Here is a 22658-nt window from a genome sequence, read left to right as displayed (position 1 = left end):
TTCAGCGTGCAGTTGTTTGGATCCCATTTTTGGCTTGGTTTTAAATAGCCAAGCATTTTTAGTGACTGGGTTTGCTTACCCCTGTTTCGCTTGAGAAGCGAACGTTTCGAAGCTGGGCTATGAAAGCTCAAAGCTAATGGTGGTGTTTGCATTAGACAAGACACAGTTCAGTGAGATGCAGTGTGCACCTTCATTGTTTGAATGTTAGCAAGCAAAATTGACACCATATGTGCCCAACTGTAATTGCTCCAAGAGGGGAAAAGAGAAACATGTCAGAACATTTGAGTAACACCTAATTCGGCCCGCGGTTATAAATAAAGCTGATGGTTGCTTAAAAACAAAAGTGGAAAAATATTATGGTTATATTATTCCTCAGCAGTGCTTCCTACCTAGGTGAACTTTATTACAGGGACAGCACAAGTGAAAAGAAACATGTAACAACTTTTTATGGTATTTTTATGTTATTTTATTTTTTTCGCAGTAAATAAAGTGGTTATGAGGCTCCAAGGAAAAGGGCCCAGATGTTAGTGAGTTGTATGAAATTTAGTGGAAACAAGCTGTAAAAAACATAGTCATAAAACAGCCTGTCAATGCCACACATCTGGACAATGCAGCTGTATGTTCCCGCTGCTGTCATCGCCCTGAGAGAACTCAATAGCCTTATTTCACCCCAATTAGGCTGCATACCAACAGAATCAGCATTACACAGGGAAGGGGTGTATTTGCACCAGGACAGACCCTCTCAAATTTCCCTTCAAGAAGTTTTTATCTTCCATTCAGGGCTGGTGCCTCAAACACTAGGAACTTTGTAAACAGCGCTCCAAACTGTTGCTCTCGATCGCTATCTGTTCCGTGCTTTTCAGCTTTTTGCTTTATGATAAACAGTTGAATGATTTTAATTCCTCATTTAAAACCTAAATAAAAAATAAATAAAACCTTTAAAAAAAAAAAAAATTTGGGTAACTGTGGGAATCTTTACTGAATTCTTTTCCATTGTAGTTTTATGTCATACCATAGCAGATATGACTTAATTTGAGGTCTTAGGAACCAGAGAGTAGCTATGCCTCTGAGTGAAATAATGTTTTACTGAAAGCATGGCAATTGTGACCCATGCACACTGTGCAGTGTGAGATAGCACTTCCTCATTTAGAGGGACCTTGACAGGCTGGACAGATGGACAGAGTCCAAGGGCATGAGATTGAACACATCTAAGTGCAGGGTTCTACACATTGGCCACAGTAACCCCGTGCAGTGCTGCAGGCTGGGGTCAGAGTGGCTGGAGAGCAGCCAGGCATAAAGGGACCTGGGGGTACTGGTTGATAGTAGGCTGAACATGAGTCAGCAGTGTGCCCAAGTGGCCAAGAAGGCCAATGGCATCCTGGCCTGCATTAGGAACAGTGTGGCCAGCAGGAGCAGTGAAGTCATTGTGCCCCTGTACTCAGCACTGGTTAGGCCACACCTTGAGTCCTGTGTCCAGTTCTGGGCCCCTCAATTTAGGAAAGATGTTGAGTTGCTGGGGTTGCTTAGCCTGGAGAAGAGTAAGCTCAGAGGAGACCTTATTGCTGTCTACAACTACCTGAAGGGAGGTTGTAGCCAGGTGGGGGCTGGCCTCTTCTCCTAGGCAACCAGCACCAGAAAAAGAGGATGTATCCAGGGGAAGTTTAGGCGGGATGTTAGGAAGAAGTTCTTCATAGAAAGAGAGATTGGTCATTGGAATGTGCTGCCCAGGGAGGTGGTGGAGTCACCATCACTGAAGGTGTTTAGGAAGAGACTGGATGGGGTGCTTGGTGCCATGGTTTAGTTGATTAGATGGCATTGGATGATAGGTTGGATGTGATGATCTTGAAGGTCTTTTCCAACCTGGTTAATTCTATTCTCTTCTATTTCAGCATGCAAAATAGGTGTCAAATGTAATATTAGAACTATATAAGTAATGGTTACTTTGTGGTGGTGTTGGTTGGTTTGATTTTTTTGTTTGTTTTTATTTATTTGTTTGTTCATTTGTTTGGTTTGTTGTTTTTTTTTTCCTCTGCAGGTGATAGAAGTAGCCAAAGCTATTCTGGATGGTGGTGAAGAAATTCCTGTAACACTAACTGGAAAGCTGTTGAAATTTCAGCTGCTTTGTCTCAAACAGAAGGACTTTCAGAGAAGAGAAGCTGAAAAGAAGGTACTGCAGAATTCCTTAGAGAGGATGCTTAATTAACTTTATGAAGACACTTGTAATTTGATGCTGTTTCCATAAATTCAGCTTTCCTTTCACATGTAACTTTCTAGATATCTATTTGAAGAGAAATGGCAATAGAAATTTATCTTAATTAGATTTGGGGGAAGAAGCTCTGAATTTGTCAAATGCAGATACAACAGGATGGGGGGGAAGACAACAAAAAAGAGTTTATACAAGAATTTGCCAGAGTGAGAAGTAGTAATGTCTTAGCTAAGTCTTAGACCAATGCAAATAGCTAGAAACTGTTTTCAGCTGAATATATCTCTGCTGAATTAAAGATAGGAGAGATTATTACTTGAGAGGTATCAAGGATAGATGCAGAGCAGCATTATGAAATCATTATTATCACAAATCATAGAATCAACAAGGTTGGAAAAGACCTCAGAGATCATCAAGTCCAACCTGTCACCCAACACTTCATGGGTAACTAAACCATGGCACCAAGTGCCACATCCAATCCCCTCTTGAACACCTCCAGGGATGGTGACTCCACCACCTCCCTGGGCAGCACATTCCAAATCATCACTCTGGAGGAAATTCAGAGGTGTTATCTATTCCATCCTCTGACACTAAGACAGGGTAAAATTCACATAAAACAATTCCTGGCAGATTTTTTATTGAACCTCTTCTTAAAACCTTTCACTGCTGTGCTTTTGCTACAGCAATCAGTATTACTGCTCAGCTGTCTCTGCAACACAGGCATTTGGAAAAAGTTTCTAATATTATCAACCCTACTTAAAACCTGTTGCACAGCGAGAAGCAAAGCAGTATGAAGACAACTGCCCTTGCTCTCTATTCTGCAGAAGGACATTACATATTTAACTAAACAACCCCAAACACACAGTCTCAAGCTGCGCCAGGGGAAGTTTATGCTTGAGGTGAGGATAAAATTCTTCACAGAGAGAGTTGTTAGCTGTTAGAATGTGCTGCCCAGGGAGGTGGTGGAGTCACTGTCCCTGGAGGTGTTCAATGTGGCACTTTGTGCCATGGTCTAGTAGGCATGAGGTGTTGGTTGGACTTGATGATCTTTGAGGGTTTTTCTACCTTGTTGATTCTATGTGTCATAGTTTCTAGTTCATTAGTCTTTTTCTCCTTATGAACTATTTGCAGAGAGTTCAATCTTAAAGTCTGCTTCTCAGAACCAGGTACCAAATTTTGCAGTGTTCCCAAAACTCACTCACACACATTCTCCAAGGTCATCTCTGGTGCCCCATCCAGTCTTTTCCTGAACACCTCCAGTGATGGTGACTCCACCACCTCCCTGAGCAGCACATTCCAATGGCAAATCTCTCTTTCTATGAAGAACTTCTTCCCAACATCCAGCCTGAACCTCCTCTGGCACAGCTTGAGACTGTGTTCTCTTGTTCTGGTGGTGCCTGAGAGAATAGACCAACCCCCACCTGGCTACAACCTCACCTTAAGTGGACAAGCACAAGAACATTAAATGTTTGGTGGTAGATTAAAGTTGTAACCTGTTCCCAAAGAAGTCAGTTGCAAAGCTGATTACAGTATCACAGTATCACCAAGGTTGGAAGAGACCTCAAAGATCATCCAGTCCAACCTGTCACCACAGACCTCATGACTAGACCATGGCACCAAGTGCCACATCCAATCCCCTCTTGAACACCTCCAGGGATGGTGACTCCACCACCTCCCTGGGCAGCACATTCCAATGACGAATGACTCTCTCCATGAAGAACTTTCTCCTCAACAGAGGAGCAGGACACAAACCGACCCCAAGCCATTAGCAAATGGTGATGTAAGCCATAGAAAAAAAATGTGTTTTCAATCTGAAGAGAAATTGAGAGTCTGAATGTACAGAGCAGGGTTTTTTTATAGTGAATGGAGGGGTAAAATGGCTTTTTCTCTTAGATTAGTTGGTGTTAATAAGTAAACTGTAATGAAAATTCAATTGGAGTTTGAAGATTAGGCACTTCAGTATTAAAATGGAGCCCTTAGCTTTGATATGGGAAGATTACTCTTGTAACTATAATTTTATCACCCCAGAGGATCTGAGGGTAGTCAGTATTGAAAGTTGAAGAATCCCTGGAATTTACAATTTCTTTTCTATTTTAGCCAAGCAATCTGGACAAAGTTGTCACCTCCTCTGGATTATGTCTCTATCAAAGCATGACAGGCAATCATGAGAGCAGCAGTTGCAGAATGAAGATAGAATCAAGAACTGTGAGGCCTCTTGGCAGTGAGGATGCTTTCCAGTACAGAATAGGCAGAAACTGGGTTTTAATTTAGAATTCTAACTCTGAATTTTTCTGCCATAAAATTCTTAATCCTTCCCAACTGGCCTGTACAGTACAAGTTCTGCTGCCAACAAATTGGTAATTGAAAGCAGGGATTTGCTAGCAGATCAGTTCTCAGAAAGCCAACATAACTGTCTGTTGTTTTTTAGAGTAAGACACCAGTTAGTAGAATGGCTTGGCAGAAATAAAACAGCAAGTGAACAAACAAAAATAAACCATTATGAAACTTCTGTGTTTCATTAAGAGCAGAAGCCTTTAATAAAGTGACAGATGAATGCATTTCTGTCAAAACATGCGAAAGAGAAGCATCTCCAAATACTGTTTGAGGTAGTAAGACTCTGTTATGAGTACTTTGTTTGAGTACTGTGTCCAGTTCTGGGCCCCTCAGTTTAAGAAGGACACTTGAATGTGTCCAGAGAAGGGCAACAAGGCTGGGGAGAGGCCTCGAGCACAAGCCCTATGAGGAGAGGCTGAGGGAGCTGGGGTTGCTTAGCCTGGAGAAGAGGAGGATCAGGGGAGACCTTATTGCTCTCTACAACTACCTGAAGGGAGGTTGTAGCCAGGTGGGGGTTGGTCTCTTCTCCCAGGCAATCAGCACCAGAACAAAGGGACACAGTCTCAAGCTGCACCAGGGGAAGTTTAGGCTTGAGGTGAGGAGAAAGTTCTTCCCAGGAAGAGTTGTTAGCCATTGGAATGTGCTGCCCAGGGAGGTGGTGGAGTCACCATCCCTGGAGGTGTTCAAGAGGGGATTGGATGTGGCACTTGGTGCCATGGTTTAGTCATGAGGTCTGTGGTGAGAGGTTGGACTTGATGATCTTTGAGGTCTCTTCCAACCTTGGTGATTGTGTGATTCTGTTATATGAAGTTTAAAATATTTAAAATAATGATTGTAGAATTGACGGTCAGAAACTTCACCAAAAACTGCATCAGGTGGGTAAGGAGAAATATGACATTGAGAGGAAAAGGAAAGAGTCCTAGAAAGGAGATATTTTTACTTCCTGAAGGTATTAAGGTCAACTTATGTGCTTTGCTGGAATCTTGACAAGTTCAGAAATGTCTCTGCTTATTGAGACTCAGTTGTATAAACTGATGCCATAGATAAAGCTGACTGTGACTTTTGTAGCGTGATGACTGTGTCGTCTGTTATGATGCAGCCATCAGATAAGGATTTTAAAGTAGAACTATTAAAATCTTTGGTTTGAAATGTCCAAAGTGGAAGAAAATTGAAAAGAAATGTAAATTTCCAAATCAGTCATTCCACAGCTCAAATAGTTTTAGTCATATGTGGTGGGTTAACACCCATTCTGAAAACAGGGTGGAGGGTTTGCGAGTGCTTTGCCCTCCCTGCAGGGCATTTTCCCCCTGGGAAACTGAATCTCTTACACTCCCCACCCCCCTCCCTGCCCAGCTAGGGTATAAAAGGGAAGGCATTGGAGTCATTGCCTCTCCTTTTGGCTCCTGCCTCTCCTGGATGAGAGCTGCTGCAGCTGCCTTCCTGCTCCTCTGCCACATGGCCTGATCCTTCTCCCTGCTGCCTCTGTGCCTCTTCAGAGAGAGACTGGTTTTGTATTCCTCTTCTTTGTCCCCCTCCCATCCATCCTTGTTCCTTGCCCTTGTGAACCTTACCTGTTATTGTTATATACATGTATATAATGTTTAAAGACAACTCTTTACCTCTCTACTTCCAGGCTGACTCCAAATTATTGCTTGGTGGATTTGTTCCTTCCCTTTCTTTTTTTTGCCCTCTCTGTTGGGAGAGAGGAGGGGGGAGCAGGGGAGAGATTCTCAGCCTCGCCCCCATCTGAGCTCTTAACTCCCAGTTAAGGCTTAAACCACCACATCATAGAATCGTTCATGGTTGGAAAAGACCTTAAAGTTCATTGAGTCCAACCATTCTCTAACTCTACCAAGGCTGGGGCTAAACCATGTCCCTTAGCACCACATCTTTGTGTATTTAAAACACCTCCAGGTGTGGGGATTCAACCCCATCTCTGGGGAGGCTGTTCCAGTGTTTGAGAACTCTTTCAGAAAAAAAGTCACTTCTAATAGCCAATCTAAACTGCCACTGATGCAACTTGAAGCCATTTCCTCATCTTCTTCTCTTCTCTTTCCTCTCATCTTCTTAAGCATCTCTTGAAGACGTTTTCTAACATTTACACAAAAGTAATGCATGAAGAAAGGAAAAGCAGGAAAAGATTTTTCTGCTTAGTTTTTGAGATTGAACTAAACACAACTTCCACAGCTGGAAGGGCTGCTTTTCCAGCTGGATTTAGGGAAAACAACTGCACAGATGCAGCTGCCCTATGTCATTTCCAAGAGGAGCTTTTCTCATTGCTTTACCAGCAGGATAGTAACAGTGAGTTAATACTGGTTTATTGCATTAAATTCAGCTTTACAATCCTTAAATGTCATTTTTACATCATTACAGCATGGTACTGTTGCTGGGTAGAAATAAGGTGGAGGCTTTCTTGCTCTTGCAGCACCTTGCTTTACCCTAATATGTTTGAATTGTTTTAATTTTAGACAGGCTCTGAGCCTTCTGGATTTACAGTGTGAGGCTTTGGGATTCTTACAAAGTCTTTTTCCATTCTTTGCTCTTGAATTACTGAGCAGAACTTGCTGTAGGTGTTTTTGTTTGAAAATAATGAGAGTGGCTGAGCAATATCCTGTGTGAAATGAGCACAAGACTCTCGGTTCTAGTTGATAGTAGACAGATACGTACATCAAAGGGAAATAGTGCTGGTACCATTTCACACCAAGCTCTAAAGTGTTAACAGAGATGCTAAAAACTTAGGAGACATTTTTTGTCTTATTGCCCTTCAGTCCAGGGAAGATTTCTGACTGATGCAAGTGCTGTAGTTTAACTGAAGCACAGTGTTTCTTTACTTGTCTTCAATTAGCAGGCACTTAATTAGTTTCATAGGTATAATGCCAGCCTACCTCTCACAGTTCCTTTTTAATGTGTAGTCTTGACATTATGATTTGATAAGAATATAATAAACTGAATTATGTGTTTGAGAATGATAAAGCAGAGTGTCCAAGACAGCTTCACCACATCAGCATTATAGTGGATGAAAGAGATCAGTCCACCTTTTGTTCTGCACAAAGGCTGCAGTGACAACTTAGTTTCTTCATCTTGTCAGGCAGAAGAGGAGAAACAGAAAGACAAAGAGGGAGGAAAAGAGAAAGCTAAATCCACTGGAAAGAAGGAGAACCTCCCTAATGAAAAGACAGCTGAGAAAGAAAGGAAAGGAGCAAAGGCAGAAGCAGGCCCTTCAACACCACTCACTATTAAGAAGGACACAAAACTGAAGCGACGTGGAGAAGTGGAGGAGGAAGTCAAATATATTGGTATGCAAAAAATGCAGGTGTACTGATAAACTTGCTAGAAATCTTCCAACCTACCTGCTAAATGAGTACAGCCTTCTATGTTGAAAAGTCAAGCATTGACACTTTGCGTTTGAAGAGGGCACTGTGTTCTGTCCAGTATCAGCATAGATTGTGCAGTCCAAGAAACAAAATGCAGAGGAGGTATATGTGGCATGTCAATGTCAAAATGTTTCTGGCATACAAAAGACAGAAATTAGCTAAATGAATCCTACAGAAGAACTTACTTACAGAAACCTTTCAGAATAACTGAACATATTTGTGTCAGTACCCAGTGGTGGCTTTTTCCTTGTATTATACAGTAGTTAGATAATGCTTGTACTCTGTGATCCTAAAGGTCTTTTCCAACCAAAGTGATACAGAATCACAGAATTAGCCATGTTGGAAAAGACCTTCGAGATCACCAAGTCCAACCCATCACCCAACACCATCTAAGCAACTAAACCATGGCACCAAGTGCCACATCGAGTCTCTTCCTAAATGCCTCCAGTGAGGGTGACTCCTCCACCTCCCTGGGCAGCACATTCCAATGGCCAATCTCACTTTCTGAGAAGAATTTCTTCATAACATCCAGCCTAAACCTCCCCTGGGGCAGCTTGAGACTGTGTCCTCTTGTTCTGCCACAGGCTGAGAGAAGAGACTACCCCCCACCTGGCTACAACCTTGTTGCAGGTAGTTGTAGACAGCAATAAGGTCTCCTCTGAGCCTCCTCTTCTCCAGGCTAAGCAACCCCAGCTCCCTCAGCCTCTCCTCACAGGGCTGTGCTCCAAACCCCTCCCCAGCTTTGTTGCCCTTCCAGCAACTCAACATCTTTCCTAAACTGAGGGGCCCAGAACTGGACACAGGACTCAAGGTGTGGCCTAACCAGTGCTGAGTCCAGGGGCACAATGACTTCCCTGCTCCTGCTGGCCACACTGTTCCTAATGCAGGCCAGGATGCCATTGACTTTTTGGCCACCTGGGCACACTGCTGGCTCACATTCAGCCCATTATCAACCAGCACCCTCAGGTCCTTTCTGCCTGGCTGCTCTCCAGCCACTCTAACCCCAGCCTGTAGCACTACATGGGGTTGTTGTGGCCAATGTGTAGAACCTGGCATTTAGATGTGTTCAATCTCATGCCCTTGGACTCTGCCCATCTGTCCAGCCTGGCAAGGTCCCTCTGCAGAGCCCTGCTACCCTCTAACAGATTCAACTCCTGCCCCCAACTTGGTGTTGTCTGCAAATTTATCCCTAGTATTCACGACATGGAACGTCTGCTTTTGAGTAATCTTGGGATTGCCTCCACTGTCTGTCATAATGTGAGTATGAACTAGTCACTGATTATTGGAGCTGACTGATTCTTATTATTAACTTGTCATGAGTATTAGCATAATCTTAATTAAAACTGTTGAATGGCAGGCAGTCTTGAGCATACACTGGAAGTTTTGCATCTCTGTAAGTCACTGTGCAGACACCTGTCTTTTTTCTTCGAAAGTATTAATGCTCACTAATTGTATGTGCTCATTCTTTTTCTTCTGAAAGCAATTGAAGCATCAAATTCAGTACTAGCAGTAACAGAATAGGTTACTTTTATCTTCTGGTTTTGATTTTGTTTTAGCAGTGCCTGTGCATGGTGACTGCTTCCTCAGTCAAGCTTTCTCCACATTTCTATACTCTTTTTTGTCTGCTTAATGCTACAAGAAAAAGAGAGACAAGCATATTGCTAGCCTGCTGCTCCAGGTGGTCGCAGCATTTACACAGCCCTGGCCATATCCCTGAGCACAGGCAGTTGTCAGTGCCAGACTACCTTTGCTTCTGACCTTTTTTAACCCCTTAGATGAATGAGTCCCATAAGCTGGGGAATGGCTAAATGACTTTTCAGTGTGTTGTGTTGCTGGGCCTGAAAAAGAATGTTTGTACTAAATAGAAGGCAAAACTGTGCCTTGTTGTTACTGCAGGACAGTCTGCACTAATTGTATGTGTTCCATAGTTGATGAAGAGATACAGGTTGCTCGAGCAGGCTGTTTCTGTTGTCTCAGGATAAATAACCATGCTGGATGAATTAAACCATTTGAAACCTGTCTGAACACCTGTATTTCTCCATGAATCATAAAATGAAACTATGCAATTAACTTAGGGTACAGTCAAGCTTCTAGAGGGCTCATTTTCACTTCCAGAATGTTTAACCATTTGCTTTGGTACTGAAATGTTCTCTGCCTATTGACACAGAACTGATAAGCCCAAACAGAGCAGGCAGTCTGAAACTTCTCAGCTGCACTTTAAGATGAATTTGAATATGCACCTTACCAATTGCAAGGATTAGCATGAGTTGCCATCACCAGCTGCTGAGGATTTTGACATGAAGTCCATCTAGTAAATATGAACCTGTTGGGTAAGGAGCAGTTAGCAGTGAGTCAGCTCATACCTGCAGCTCCTCCTTCAGAGTTCACAGAATCATAAAACCAATAAGGTTGGAAAAGACATCAAAGATCATCAAGTCCAACCTGTCACCCAACACCTCCTGACTAACTAAACCATGGCACCAAGTGCCACATCCAATCCCCTCTTGAACACCTCCAGGGATGGTGACTCCTCCACCTCCCTGGGCAGCACATTCCAATGGCCAATCTCTCTTGCTGGGAAGAACTTCTTCCTAACATCCAGCCTAACCTTCCCCTGGATGCGTCCTCTTTTTCTGGTGCTGGTTGCCTGCCTGGGAGAAGAGCCCAATGCCCTCCTGGCCACAACCACCCTGAAGGTAGTTGTAGAGAGCAATAAGGTCTCCCCTGAGCCTCCTCTTCTCCAGGCTAAGCAACCCCAGCTCCCTCAGCCTCTCCTCACAGGGCTGTGCTCTAGACCTCTCCCCAGCCTCGTTGCTCTTCTCTGGACACGTTCAAGAGTCTCAATGTCCTTCTTAAATCAAGGGGCCCAGAACTGGACACAGGACTCAAGGTGTGGCCTAACCAGTGCTGAGTCCAGGGGCACAATGACTTCCCTGCTCCTGCTGGCCACACTATTCCTGATGCAGGCCGGGATGCCATTGGGCTTCTTGGCCACCTGGGCACACTGCTGGCTTATAACAGCTAATGTAATCTCTCCTCTAAGACACAGTAACTTGCTCTGGGTGTTTTCCCTACCACCTTTCTGCAGGATGAAATAGGACATCTTAAACTACCATTAGAGCGTAGGAGTATGTTACGATCCTAAACTCCTCCTAAAGAGGAACAATTTCAGAAATGCTGGCACAGCTAGCATTCTGATTATATTCTGTTTCTTCAGTTTGTCTCCTGGTGCTTTTTCAAACAAGGACTGCTTCTGACTTACATCCTTCCAGCTGAGTTAAATAGTGGAGTAGACTCTCCAGGAAGGTGGTTGAATCCTCAGCCCTGGAGGTGTTTAGAAGAAGCAGAGATGCGGTGCTGAGAGACATGCTTTAGCACCAGATTTGGTGGAGTTAGATAATGGTTGGATTTGATGACTCTAAAGATCTTTTCCAACCAAAATGATTCTATGAGTTCCAGGTGGCTTGCTACAGAAGACTTCAGTCTGATGCACATAATGTTTTAAAACTTACATGTACTTATCCCTATGATGTTATAAAAGAACTGTTTCTCTGACCTTAATTTGCAGTATCCCCTAAATAGCCAAGAAAAAAAAATAGTTTTATTTAGCTGTGGAACATCCTTGCACTAATTTGGTTTTGCTGTGTTTTGAACAGATGATGAACCAGATGATGGTGCCCATCATTACTTTATCATTTTGGGTTTCCACAACCTTCAGATGCTGCCTGTGATGTCTGAACTTGGGATTAACATTTCAAGTGTAATTAGAATTTCTTCTGAGAATTACAAGCCCTTGGAGACATACTTGGAAGCAACCACACTTCAAGGAGCATCTTTGCTTTCACCTGAAGGTAAGTTGGTCATAAAACAAAATTTGGGTAGAAAGGAGACTATTTTTTTTTCACCTGAGTAAAGACTGCTCCTTCTGTGGTTTTCTCCCTCTCTATGCTTTGTGTTTGTGCAGGTCACCTGTGAGCAGCTCTGTTTGCAATGCAAAAACTGTATTTCCCATGGTTAATCACCAAATCAAATGATCTGCCAGTGCAAAAGCTTGCCTTAGCTGGGCAGTAGAAGGAGGGGCTGACTAAGCAGGCAGTAGTTGCAGCCATAGTTTTTTGCAGGAGCCACCAAAGACCATTTGCTAAAGTGTTTCCTTCTGAATTGTCAGCCAGGAAGTTGTGTTGCTTGGCAAGCTTGGCTCATTTAGTAATTTCAGGGGAATTGCCCAGCTGGCCAACATGGGACTGCGGCCTCGGCCAGGGAAGAATCTGCTACAGAATAACATCCTGCAACTGTATTCAGCGGTGCCCACCTGGGGGAGTGCTTTTTGTACTTCTTGTTGGCATGTGTGATGGTGAAAGGAGTTAATCTATTTCTACTACAAATACTATTGAAGACAGGTGACAATTTAATCACAATCAGTACTAGTAGTAGAAAAATCCAACTTCAAACTGTGGAGAAATAGGTAAAATCACAGAATGCTAAGGGGTGGAAGGGACCTCCAGAGATCATCCAGTCCAACCCCCCTGCCAAAGCAGGATCACCTATACCAGGTCACACAGGAACTCATCCAGGCAGCTCTTGACTATCTCCAGAGAGGGAGACTCTACAATCCCCCTGGGCAGCCTGTTCCACTGTTCTGTCACCCTCACAGTGAAATAATTCTTCCTCCTGTTTCCATGGAACTTCCTGTGCCTCAGCTTCCACTCATTGCTCTGTCATTGGGTATTGCTGAGCAGAGCCTGGCTGCATCCTCTTGGCACTCACACTATATGTATTTATAAACGTTTATGAGGTCACCCCTTAGTCTCCTCTTCTCCAAGCTGAAGAGCCCCAGCTGCCTCAGTGTCTCCTTGTCAGGAAGATGTGGCCTTGTAGGCCACAAGAGTACATGGATGGCTCATGGTCAACCTTCCATGCAGGGTCAGGGGGCTGGAGCACCTCACCTACAACGACAAGCTGAGGGAATTGGGGAGTTGTTCATTTGGGGTTGATGCAGTATCATTAAAAAATCTTGACCTCTGTAGAGTAACTGTTAAAAGTTTGCTATAAAACAGAAGGACGCATGGAGCTGGCTCAATTTATGCTGGGTCTGGTATTATGTGGTATTTTTGAAGGAAACTGAATGGAATGGAATGGAATGGAATGAAATGGAATGGAATGGAATAGAATAGGAGTTGAATTAAATTGAGTTGAGTTGAGTTGAGTTGAGTTGAATTGAATTGAGTTGAATTGAATTGACCGGGTTGGAAAAGACCTTTGAGATCATCAGGTCCAACCTATCACCCAACACCATCTAATCAACTAAACCATGGCACCAAGTGCCTCATCCAGTCTCTTCCTAAACACCTCCAGGGATGGTGACTCCACCACCTCCCTGGACACCACATTCCAATGGCCAGTCTCTCTTGCTGGGAAGAACTTCTTCCTAACATCCAGCCTAAACCTCCCCTGGCACAGCTTGAGACTGTGTCCTCTTGTTCTGGTGCTGGCCTCCCAAATAAGGAGATGTGATTCAAATGCAAAATATTCTAGGCAGAATAGGGAATAGTAATTTGGAAAAAAAACCCTTCTGTTTAATATGGACAGAATGTGCTTACATGTGTAGTATAATGTGCTTACACAGGAATAATTAAATGTACAAGATTTAAATATACAATTAAAAGATAATGTTTGGACTTGAGATCTGAAAGGTCTTTCCTCATGATAATGAACCTATTCTATTATTAAAGGCTAGAAAACACATGGCTGGATGACAGATCTGAAAGACAAGCTGTCATGTTGACTTCACAAATGAACATGTCTAGCAATATCACTAGTCTACTAAAAACAAATACCATCTTGTCTCGGTCCAGAGAGGGCAAGAGACTCGGTTCTTTTGAGTATTTCCATGTTATGAAACTAGAGGCACAAGCATCATCAACAGCCCTTGAGGCTATTTATTACACAAATAAAGTGGATGGATCAGAAGGAGAGAGAGAGAATAGAGAGTGAGACAGAAAAAAATAGAATAGAATAAACCAGGTTGGAAGAGACCTTCAAGATCATCATGTCCAGCCTATCATCCAACACCACCTAATCAACTAAACCATGGCACCAAGCACCCTATCAAGTCTCCGAGAGACTCTGAGAGAGAAGAGGAAAGGAATTATATTACCAGACTCCTTACCCCCAAGACTGTTTGAGTCTGTGGAGGAAAGGTGCTGCAGCTTTGGCTGTAGAAGGGTGCTGCAGCTTTGGCTGAGCAGCCTCTTCAGCTTCATGAGTTGCAGCCGGCGGAACTTAGGACACGGGCAGACAGTTCTTCTTGGTCTGCTACTTCCAGCTGCATGGTGATGTCTCTGTCCTGGTATTGTCTCCATTATTCCTTCGCAGCGCCATTGTCCAGGTCTTTTCTTCCTGTGTTTTCCTGCTTCTGAGCCAGTAGTTGCTCAGGTCTTTTTATACAGTTGTGGCTTAGGCTGGGTGCCGCCGCACAAGCCACACCCGGGATGTCCCAAAGGGGGGGCCCAGCCCAGTGGGTGGTCACTGGAAGCCAGGTATTTCATTCCCATAATGCCCTGCTCCCCTATAAAACATCAGTGAGGGGTCCTCCCTGTCTCGTCTCTTCCCCAGGGCTGCCTAGGTAATGGGCTGAGCCGAGGCCCCAAGGCTGGGTTGGGGGGGTTGGAGAAAGAGCCCTGGGGAGATTTTGGGTGTACCCCCAGGTGGGGATGGGACATTCTTGGGTATATTTTGGGATCTCTCTCTCTTTTTGTCACGGTGCTTGTGGTTTTCTGTAAAACTTTCATTGTTTTTTACGTTTAAACTTTCCAACATTTTTGCAATCCATTTTTTGTCTCAGTCTTTCTTTGGTGGGAAAATCAGTCTCTCAACCCACTACAACAGTTTTTTAGTCCTTAGGTATGTGTCCAAGTATTGTCCCCCAGGAAATCTTCCTGTGTATTCCTTTGTGTGTGGACAGGGGTCTGGAGGGGGGGGGGGGGGGGGGGGGAAGGGGGGGGGGTTCGACCTCCTCCTCCTCCATTTACCTGCCCACACACCCAATACACATAAGGAGCCAGGTGGTGAATCCATTGTCTCACCATCCTCCCTTTCCGGGTACCTGATGGGTGGAGATGATCTTGTCTTAGGAGGCCTACAAGAAGGCTGGGGAGGGACTTCTCAGGATCTCAGGTAGTGATAGGACTAGGGGGAATGGAATGAAGCTGGAGGTGGGGAGATTCAGGCTGGAGGTGAGGAGGAAGTTCTTCCCCATGAGAGTGGTGAAGCCCTGGAATGGGTTGTCCAGGGAGGTGCTTGAGGCCCTATCCCTGGAGGTGTTTAAGCCCAGGCTGGATGAGGCTCTGGCCAGCCTGCCCTAGTGTGAGGTTTCCCTGCCCATGGCAGTGGAGTTGGAACTAGATGATCCTTGTGGTCCCTTCCAACCCTGACTGATACTATGATAGTATGATATTCCTGAAGGTATCAATAGCAGTGGCCTCAGTCCATTGTCTGGACCAGCAGCAAAGGTGATTTTATCTTTGTTGAGTCACAGCAGGAGAGATAAGATCTCTAGTCTCTCACACATCTCCAGGATGAGAATATGTCCTAAACCTTGCCATGCAGATCAACATTGAGGTAAGACCTTGTCAGAAATGTGTGCCAATCAGGAAAATTCCAGATGGTGGAAATTATTAGGGATCTGTAAAATTTTACCTACAAGGAAAAACTCAGAGTAGTTGTCCTTAAATTTTGAGAAGGTTGAATGATGGAGAAATACTAAAAGTTTTTGAGTTTATAACAGTCTAGGACAGCAAATGAAGAGCTTAAATTTCAATAGAGAAAACAGAATGTAGCAGGAAAAAAAATTCCACAGGTGAGGTTAGTGAAGTAATGAAGTAGACCGAGGAATATTATTGAGTCTTTTTAAGGTTATATAAAGGCAAATATCTGTCAGCGGTGACAGAAGTTAATTGTGCTTTGGAACAGGCATTAAGTGTTCTATGGATGAATGGCTTACAAAACAGATCATGGTTGATCTTTCAGTAACGTACAGAGAGATGTTTAGGTGGAGAGACATTAAGCTGTAAATGCAGTTATGTTCTAGTGTTTCAGTTGTTCTTGGCATGAACACACATGAATCATGGATTAGGACCACAGCTTTCCTGGTCTTTTCCTTCCTAGATACTTGCATCCCCGTATGGTTTTTGTTTTGTGCAGTCAAGCACTGTCAGTAGACTTTCATGTGCTTAGTTTCCTGTTCCTCTAATTCAGCTTTTCTGAGAGCTTATGAGAGAACTTAGATCAATCACTCAGCCTGGCAAAATGGAATTGATTTTTCTCCATTTATGCTGGGAAAATGTAACCATACATATCCCAGTGATTCTAGGGTTTCTGTTTTCACAGTGATGGTTCAAAATCACCATGCAATTTATTAGAATAGAATAGAATTAACCAGGTTGGGAAAAAACTTTGAGATCAAGTCCAACCTATCACCCAACACCATCTAATCAACTAAACCATGGCACTAAGTGCCTCTTCTAGTCTCATCTTCCAGTCTCATCACTTCCAGTGATGGTGACTCCACCACCTCCCTGGGCAGCACATTCCAATGGCAAATTACTCCTTCTGGGAAGAATTTCTTCCTAACATCCAGCCTGAACCTCCCCTGGTGCAGCTTGAGACTGTGTCCTCTTGTTCTGGTGCTGGTTGCCTGGGAGAAGAGACCAACCCCCACCTGGCTACAACCTCCCTTCAGGTAGTTGTAGACAGCAATAAGGTTTCCCCTGAGCCTCCTCTTCTCCAGGCTAGTTGTTGTGCCAAATCTTTTCTGTATCAACATTTTCTCGCAGCTGTTGCACGTTATTTTGCACCCATAAGTCCAAATGAAAGCAAGTCCTTTCAGGTTTAGCAGTGATCTTAGTTTCCAGACTCTGATTGTAAGGTTGGCATTAAGAGAAAGCTTTCTTTTTTTTCTCTTCAGGTAGTACATCTTTGAAGATCAATCACTACTGTGCAGTGAAAATGGAAACCATACAATTCCAGACTTGCTAGTCACAGTCATACTGTACCTTAATCCCCTTTTGCACCAGTTTCCACACACCAATAAAATTGTGGTGATAAGCCTTGGTTACCTTATACCTAAAGAACAAGTTCATCAAGATATGTGGTGGCAGCTTTGGAAAAGTACAAACCTGGGAGTTTCACATTTCCTAGCTTTGAAACATTCGCTGCTCTGATTTAGTTTTGTGGCAGTTTTAGGCTGTGCCTTTAAAATGTAGCTGCAGATTTTGAGCAGAAAAGTAGAAAAATATAAATAAGGCACTATGGGGTGTAGAAAGGAAAACAAAACGTTATTCTAAACAAATTGATTGGACAGAATGTCTGTCTGGGATAAGAAAGCTGTACCATAACAATCTTTCACATTTCACTTCCATTCCAATTCCTTTTCTTTTCTCTGGCTTGGCTGTTCTGCTTCGCTCAGGAGGTAATAACGCTTCTGGCTGGTCTTGAGAAAGATAAGCTTACCTGTTTTTCTCTCAACTCCTCTCTTTTCTCTTTGGTACAAAAGGGAGGGGGGAGGAGGTTTGCGGGGGCAGTGGAGCACTTTCCCTGGTCTCTGGGAGAACCAGAGGGGCACCTGGGGGGTTTCTGTGTTATTTGCTAATTGTAAATACCTGTATAATATTGTAAGTCCTGTATATTTTGTACATATTCATTGCATTCCATTGTAGAGTGTAGATCTTGCTTGTAAATACAGCTTCATTTGCTTCCAACTGAATTAGTTGTGCTAAGTTAATGCTGGGGGAAACTTCAGCCCACCACAAGTTTGCAGAGAGAAGTCATGGTGTAGTTTCAGTTTGGTTTGGTTTTCTTTTGTTTCTGAAAAAAAACCCAACTCTTACTGAGACTTTACCTTTCTTTCTGGAGATTTTTAATCCCAAAGTCCAGTGTCAGATTCTCAGAGACTCTGAGGATGGCAATATTTTAACAGTGCTTACCAAAGACTAGCGTACGATTTGTGCTATGTGGAAAAGGGACCCGGTACCACGATGTATCTAATACTTAAAATCTTTAGTTGCAGAAGCAGAGAAAAGAAAGAAAGATGGAGCTGTCAAGGAGCTGGAAACATTTTGGAAATACCTGGAGCCAGTTTTGAGCAGTGGAAAGCATGGATCAAGTCTTTCTAACGTTGCCAGGCTTCATTACCTAGTTAAGGAGAACGTCTTCCCCCCTGACTGGTCTGACAGAAAAATGCTGGTGAGTAGATTCTGCTTTCAAAGAGCATGCCATACTTTGGGGCTTGTAATATTGAAGACCCATTTAGAAATAGTAGGATTTTTAGCTTAGTCTTCTAAGAAACAAAACCAAAGTAGTTAGTATATTTGTAATCTGGAACAAATGTTGTTGCCTATGAATCCAACAAGCTTATTCAGCTTATATATATTCACAAAGAGTCCTTTGAATAGAAATAACTGATTTGGAGTTTCTTAATATTGTAGGCCCCAGCAGCAGTTTTTAAACAGTTTGAGGTATTTGAGGGCTCTCCCCCTTGTGATGGATTACATCCATCCTGGAAGCAGGGTGGGGAGGGCTTGTGAGAGCATTGCCCTCCCTGCAGGGGGTTTTCCTCCTGGGAAACTAAGTTAGTCTGTTCCACTCCCCCTCCTTGTCCAGCAAGGCTATAAAAAGGAGGACACTGCAGCCATTAGGTCTCTTGGCCCCTGCCTTTGCCTGGACAAGGACTGCCACTTGTTCCCCTGCTTCTCTGCCATGTGGTCCTCTCTGCTGCACCCCACACCTTTGCAAAGGACTGGTTTTGTATTTCATATTTCTTTTTTCCCATCCATCCTTGTTCCTTACCCTTGTGAGCCCTACCTGTTATTGTTACATGTATGTGTATTATTTCTTGGTGGATTTGCTCCTTTCCTTTCTTTTCCTCTCTATTGGGAAAGAGGAGGGGGCGGAGCAGGGGAGGAAATCGTTCAAACCACCACACCCCTGTACTCAGCACTGGTGAGGCTACACATTGAGTGCTGGGTTCAGTTTTGGGGCCCTCACCACAAGAAAGACATTGAAGTACTGGTGCATGTCCAGAGAAGGGCAATAAAGCTGGTGAAGGGCCTAAAGAACAGGTCTTGTAAGGAGCAGCTAAAAGAACTAGGGTTGTTTAGTACAGGGAAGAGGAGGCTGAGGGGAGACCTTCTCTCTCTCTACAGCTCTCTCAAAAGAGGTTGCAGTGAGGTGGGTCAGTCTCTTCTCCCTAGTACAAGTGACAGGATGAGAGGAAACGGCCTCCAGTTACACCAGGGGAGGTTTAGGTTAGCGGTTAGAAGAGACTTCATATCTGAAAGGGTTCTCAAACACTGGCTTAGGCTCCCTAGGGACATGATTGAATCCGTATCCCTGGAGGTGTTTCAAAGATGCAGATTTGTGGTGCTCAGGGACATGGCTTAGCATCAGACTTGGTAGGGTTAGGTAATGGTTGGACTTGATGATCTTAAAGGTCTTTTCCAACCATTAATGATTCTATGGTTAATTTGTTCAGCATCTTTATATGTACCCAATTTGGAGCTCATTAGAGAGTTAGATTTCTGTATGAAATAACAGAAATTGTATTTTTGTCCTCATAAGAGCAGGTCTATTTACTGTATCTCACAACAGTCACCAGAGAACAAATCAAAATGAAGGCAATTTTGCTTTCGATCTGCTGTTTTACCATATCCAGTACAGTAAAGTAAAGCAAGATGTTATAGTTTAGCCTGCTTTATTTGTGGTCTGTATTATTAGGGTAAGAGGACAGACTACATCCTCCTAACACATACTTACAGTGCACTAAATCCTCTATATAAACAGCCTAGTGAGCAAGGAAGTATCCTTGATCCTGAAGGGATCAGAACTTAGTTCAGCTAAATCCACAGTGGTTTTCCAAGGCATTCACTAAAACTGCCTCAACTGTGGGAACAAGTAGGCTTGCAACTTACAGAGTTACTTATAATCATACTCTTGATCTAAACTCAAAATATGAAGCCTATTTTGGAAAAGAATGTTTTTATCTCATAGATCATCCCCATAATCACATCTTACAGTGAATGGGTGTTACCTGTGAATATCCTGTGAGCAGCTATATTACAGCTGAAACAGAAGGAAAATAACCTGGCACAGAAAGTGTTCCAGCAGACTGTAGTTGTAATTTCACTGTCATCTGTTTCTCAGATTTCATCAGAAGTAAAAACATTTATGAGGTTTTAGAGAAACAGATGGCAGGAATATAAGTAGTGAAATCATGGGTGGATAGAGTAAGTCTATTCTGGTGAACTTGCTCCCAGCTTGCTGCATCTCACAAGTTCAAGATGTACAGAAGGAAAATTCCTGTGACAAATTGTTAGACATTGATATAAAAATCTTAAGAGTCTTATATAGAGTAGGTACTCTCTGCTTTCAGATTTCAGCAAGAAGGAAGATATTTCAAAAATACTTGTCTTTGAGAGTCAGCAATCATAGAATCATAGAATAGTAAGGTTGGAAAAGACCTCAGAGATCATCAAGTACAACCTATCACCCAACACCTCAGGACTAACTAAAGCATGTCTCCAAGCACCACGTCCAATCCTCTTTTGAACACCTCCAGGGATGGTGACTCCACCACCTCCCTGGGCAGCACATTCCAATGGCCAGTTACTCTTTCTGGGAAGAACTTTCTCCTCACCTTGAGCATAAACCTCCCCTGGTGCAGCTTGAGACTGTGTCCTCTTGTTCTGGTGCTGGTTGCCTGGGAGAAGAGACCAACCCCCTCCTGGCCACAACCTCCCTTCAAGTAGTTGTAGACAGCAATGAGGTCTCCCCTGAGCCTCCTGTTCTGGAGGCTAAGCAACCCCAGCTCCCTCAGCCTCTCCTCACAGGGCTGTGCTCCAAACCCCTCCCCAGCTTTGTTGCCCTTCTCTGCACATGTTCCAGCAAGTCAACATCTTTCCTAAACTGAGGGGCCCAGAACTGAGTGATTAACAATACAGATTGTAGTAAGGTATGATTGCTTTTCCCCCTCTCCCTGCATTTATTAGGTGAAGTGTCTCAATGTCCTTCTTAAATTGAGGGGCCCAGAGCTGGACACAGGACTCAAGGTGTCTAGGACGTATGGGGGAAGAGTATGTCCATTAAAGCCATGGAAACTTGAATGTGGCATGTAGTCTCAGATAGGGTTTTGGAATTTGAACAAAAGTATTTCATATTTAGAATAGCAATTGGTATTATTCTTTTTATTGCTTCCAAGGTTCAGTGAAAACCCCTTAAGAACCTTGATGCTATCCTTGTCAAGTTTTTGCAGATACAGCCTTCTCCCTTTGGCCATTGGTCTGGCATGCTGACATTCATTTGCTTGCACTCTGGGATTCAGAGCTCAGTTCATTATGAAAGAAAGAAAGTAATGAGATTATATTGATTAGTTGGGGTTTCATTTATTTATTTCCATCTAGGGCAGGTGAATGGTGGAACTTGCTGCAGGTTAATCACCAGTAGAAACATTCACATGTGATATAAAAGGCTTATTCTAAGTTACCTCTCTTCACAGAATCACAGAATGGTGGGAGGGACCTCGAGAGATCATCTACTCCAACCCCCCTGCTAAAGCAGGTTCTCCTAGATCAGGTTGCAGAGGAACATGTCCAGGCAGGTTTTGAAATTCTCCTCAGTAGGAGGTTCCACAAATAAATATCCCATCCCTATCAAAACCCCAAAAAACTCACTCCAAAACAAAAAGCAAACCCCACAAACAAACAAACAGAACAAACAAACTAAATTCCAGTTGTAAGAAAACACACCATGAACAGTTATGATAAAATTAGTTAGGCTTTGTGCAGAGGGACCTTGCCAGGCTGGACAGATGGGCAGAGTCCAAGGGCATGAGATTGAACAAGTTCAAGTGCCAGGTTCTACACATTGGCCACAACAACCCCATGCAGTGCTGCAGGCTGGGGTCAGAGTGGCTGGAGAGCGGCCAGGCAGAAAGGGACCTAGGGGTACTGGTTGATAGTAGGCTGAACATTAGCCAGGAGTGTGCCCAGGTGGCCAAGAAGTCCAATGGCATCCTGACCTGTATCAGTAATAGTGTGGCCAGCAGGAGCAGGGAATTCATTGTGCCCTGTGCTCAGCATTGGTTAGGCCGCACAGTATCACAGTATTACAGTATTGCCAAGGTTGGAAGAGACCTCAAGGATCATCAAGTCCAACCTGTCTCCACAAACCTCATGATTAGACCATGGCACCAAGTGCCACATCCAATCTCCTCTTGAAGACCTCGAGGGATGGTGAATCCACCAACTCCCTGGGCAGCACATTCCAATGACGAATGACTCACTCAGTGAAGAACTTTCCCCTCACCTCCAGCCTAAACCTCCCCTGGCGCAGCTTGAGACTGTGTCCTCTTGTTCTGGTGCTGGTTGCCTGGGAGAAGAGACCAACCCCTTCCTGATTACAACCACCCTTCAGGTAGTTGTAGAGGGCAGTGAGGTCACCCCTGAGCCTCCTCATCTCCAGGCTAAGCAACCCCAGCTCCCTCAGTCTCTCCTTATAGGGCTGTGCTCAAGGCCTCTCACCAGCCTTGTTGCCCTTCTCTGGACACCTTGAGTCCTGTGTCCAGCTCTGGGCCCCTCAGTTTAGGAAAGATGTTGAGTTGCTGGAAGGTGTCATTGCTGCAGGTATTTAGAAAGAGACTGGATGAGGCACTTGGTGCTGTGATTTATTTTATTAGATGGTGTTGGGTGATAGGT

At 43.8% G+C, this 22658-nt stretch overlaps 1 protein-coding gene across 1 annotated transcript in view; it reads left to right on the top strand.

Annotated features, from left to right (window-relative positions):
• SPAG17 (sperm associated antigen 17) overlaps nt 1-22658 on the top strand; it is a 143098-nt gene that overhangs the window by 28013 nt on the left and 92427 nt on the right. Inside the window, exons 4-7 of the mRNA XM_054163906.1 lie at nt 2036-2167; nt 7626-7833; nt 11568-11762; nt 17972-18153. Of these exons, the coding sequence (XP_054019881.1) occupies nt 2036-2167; nt 7626-7833; nt 11568-11762; nt 17972-18153 (717 nt within the window). The remainder of the gene's footprint in view (nt 1-2035; nt 2168-7625; nt 7834-11567; nt 11763-17971; nt 18154-22658) is intronic.

Source organism: Dryobates pubescens, chromosome 8 (assembly GCF_014839835.1).
Source record: "Dryobates pubescens isolate bDryPub1 chromosome 8, bDryPub1.pri, whole genome shotgun sequence".
Lineage (NCBI taxonomy): Eukaryota > Metazoa > Chordata > Aves > Piciformes > Picidae > Dryobates > Dryobates pubescens.
This window is presented reverse-complemented; position numbering and strand designations above follow the sequence as displayed.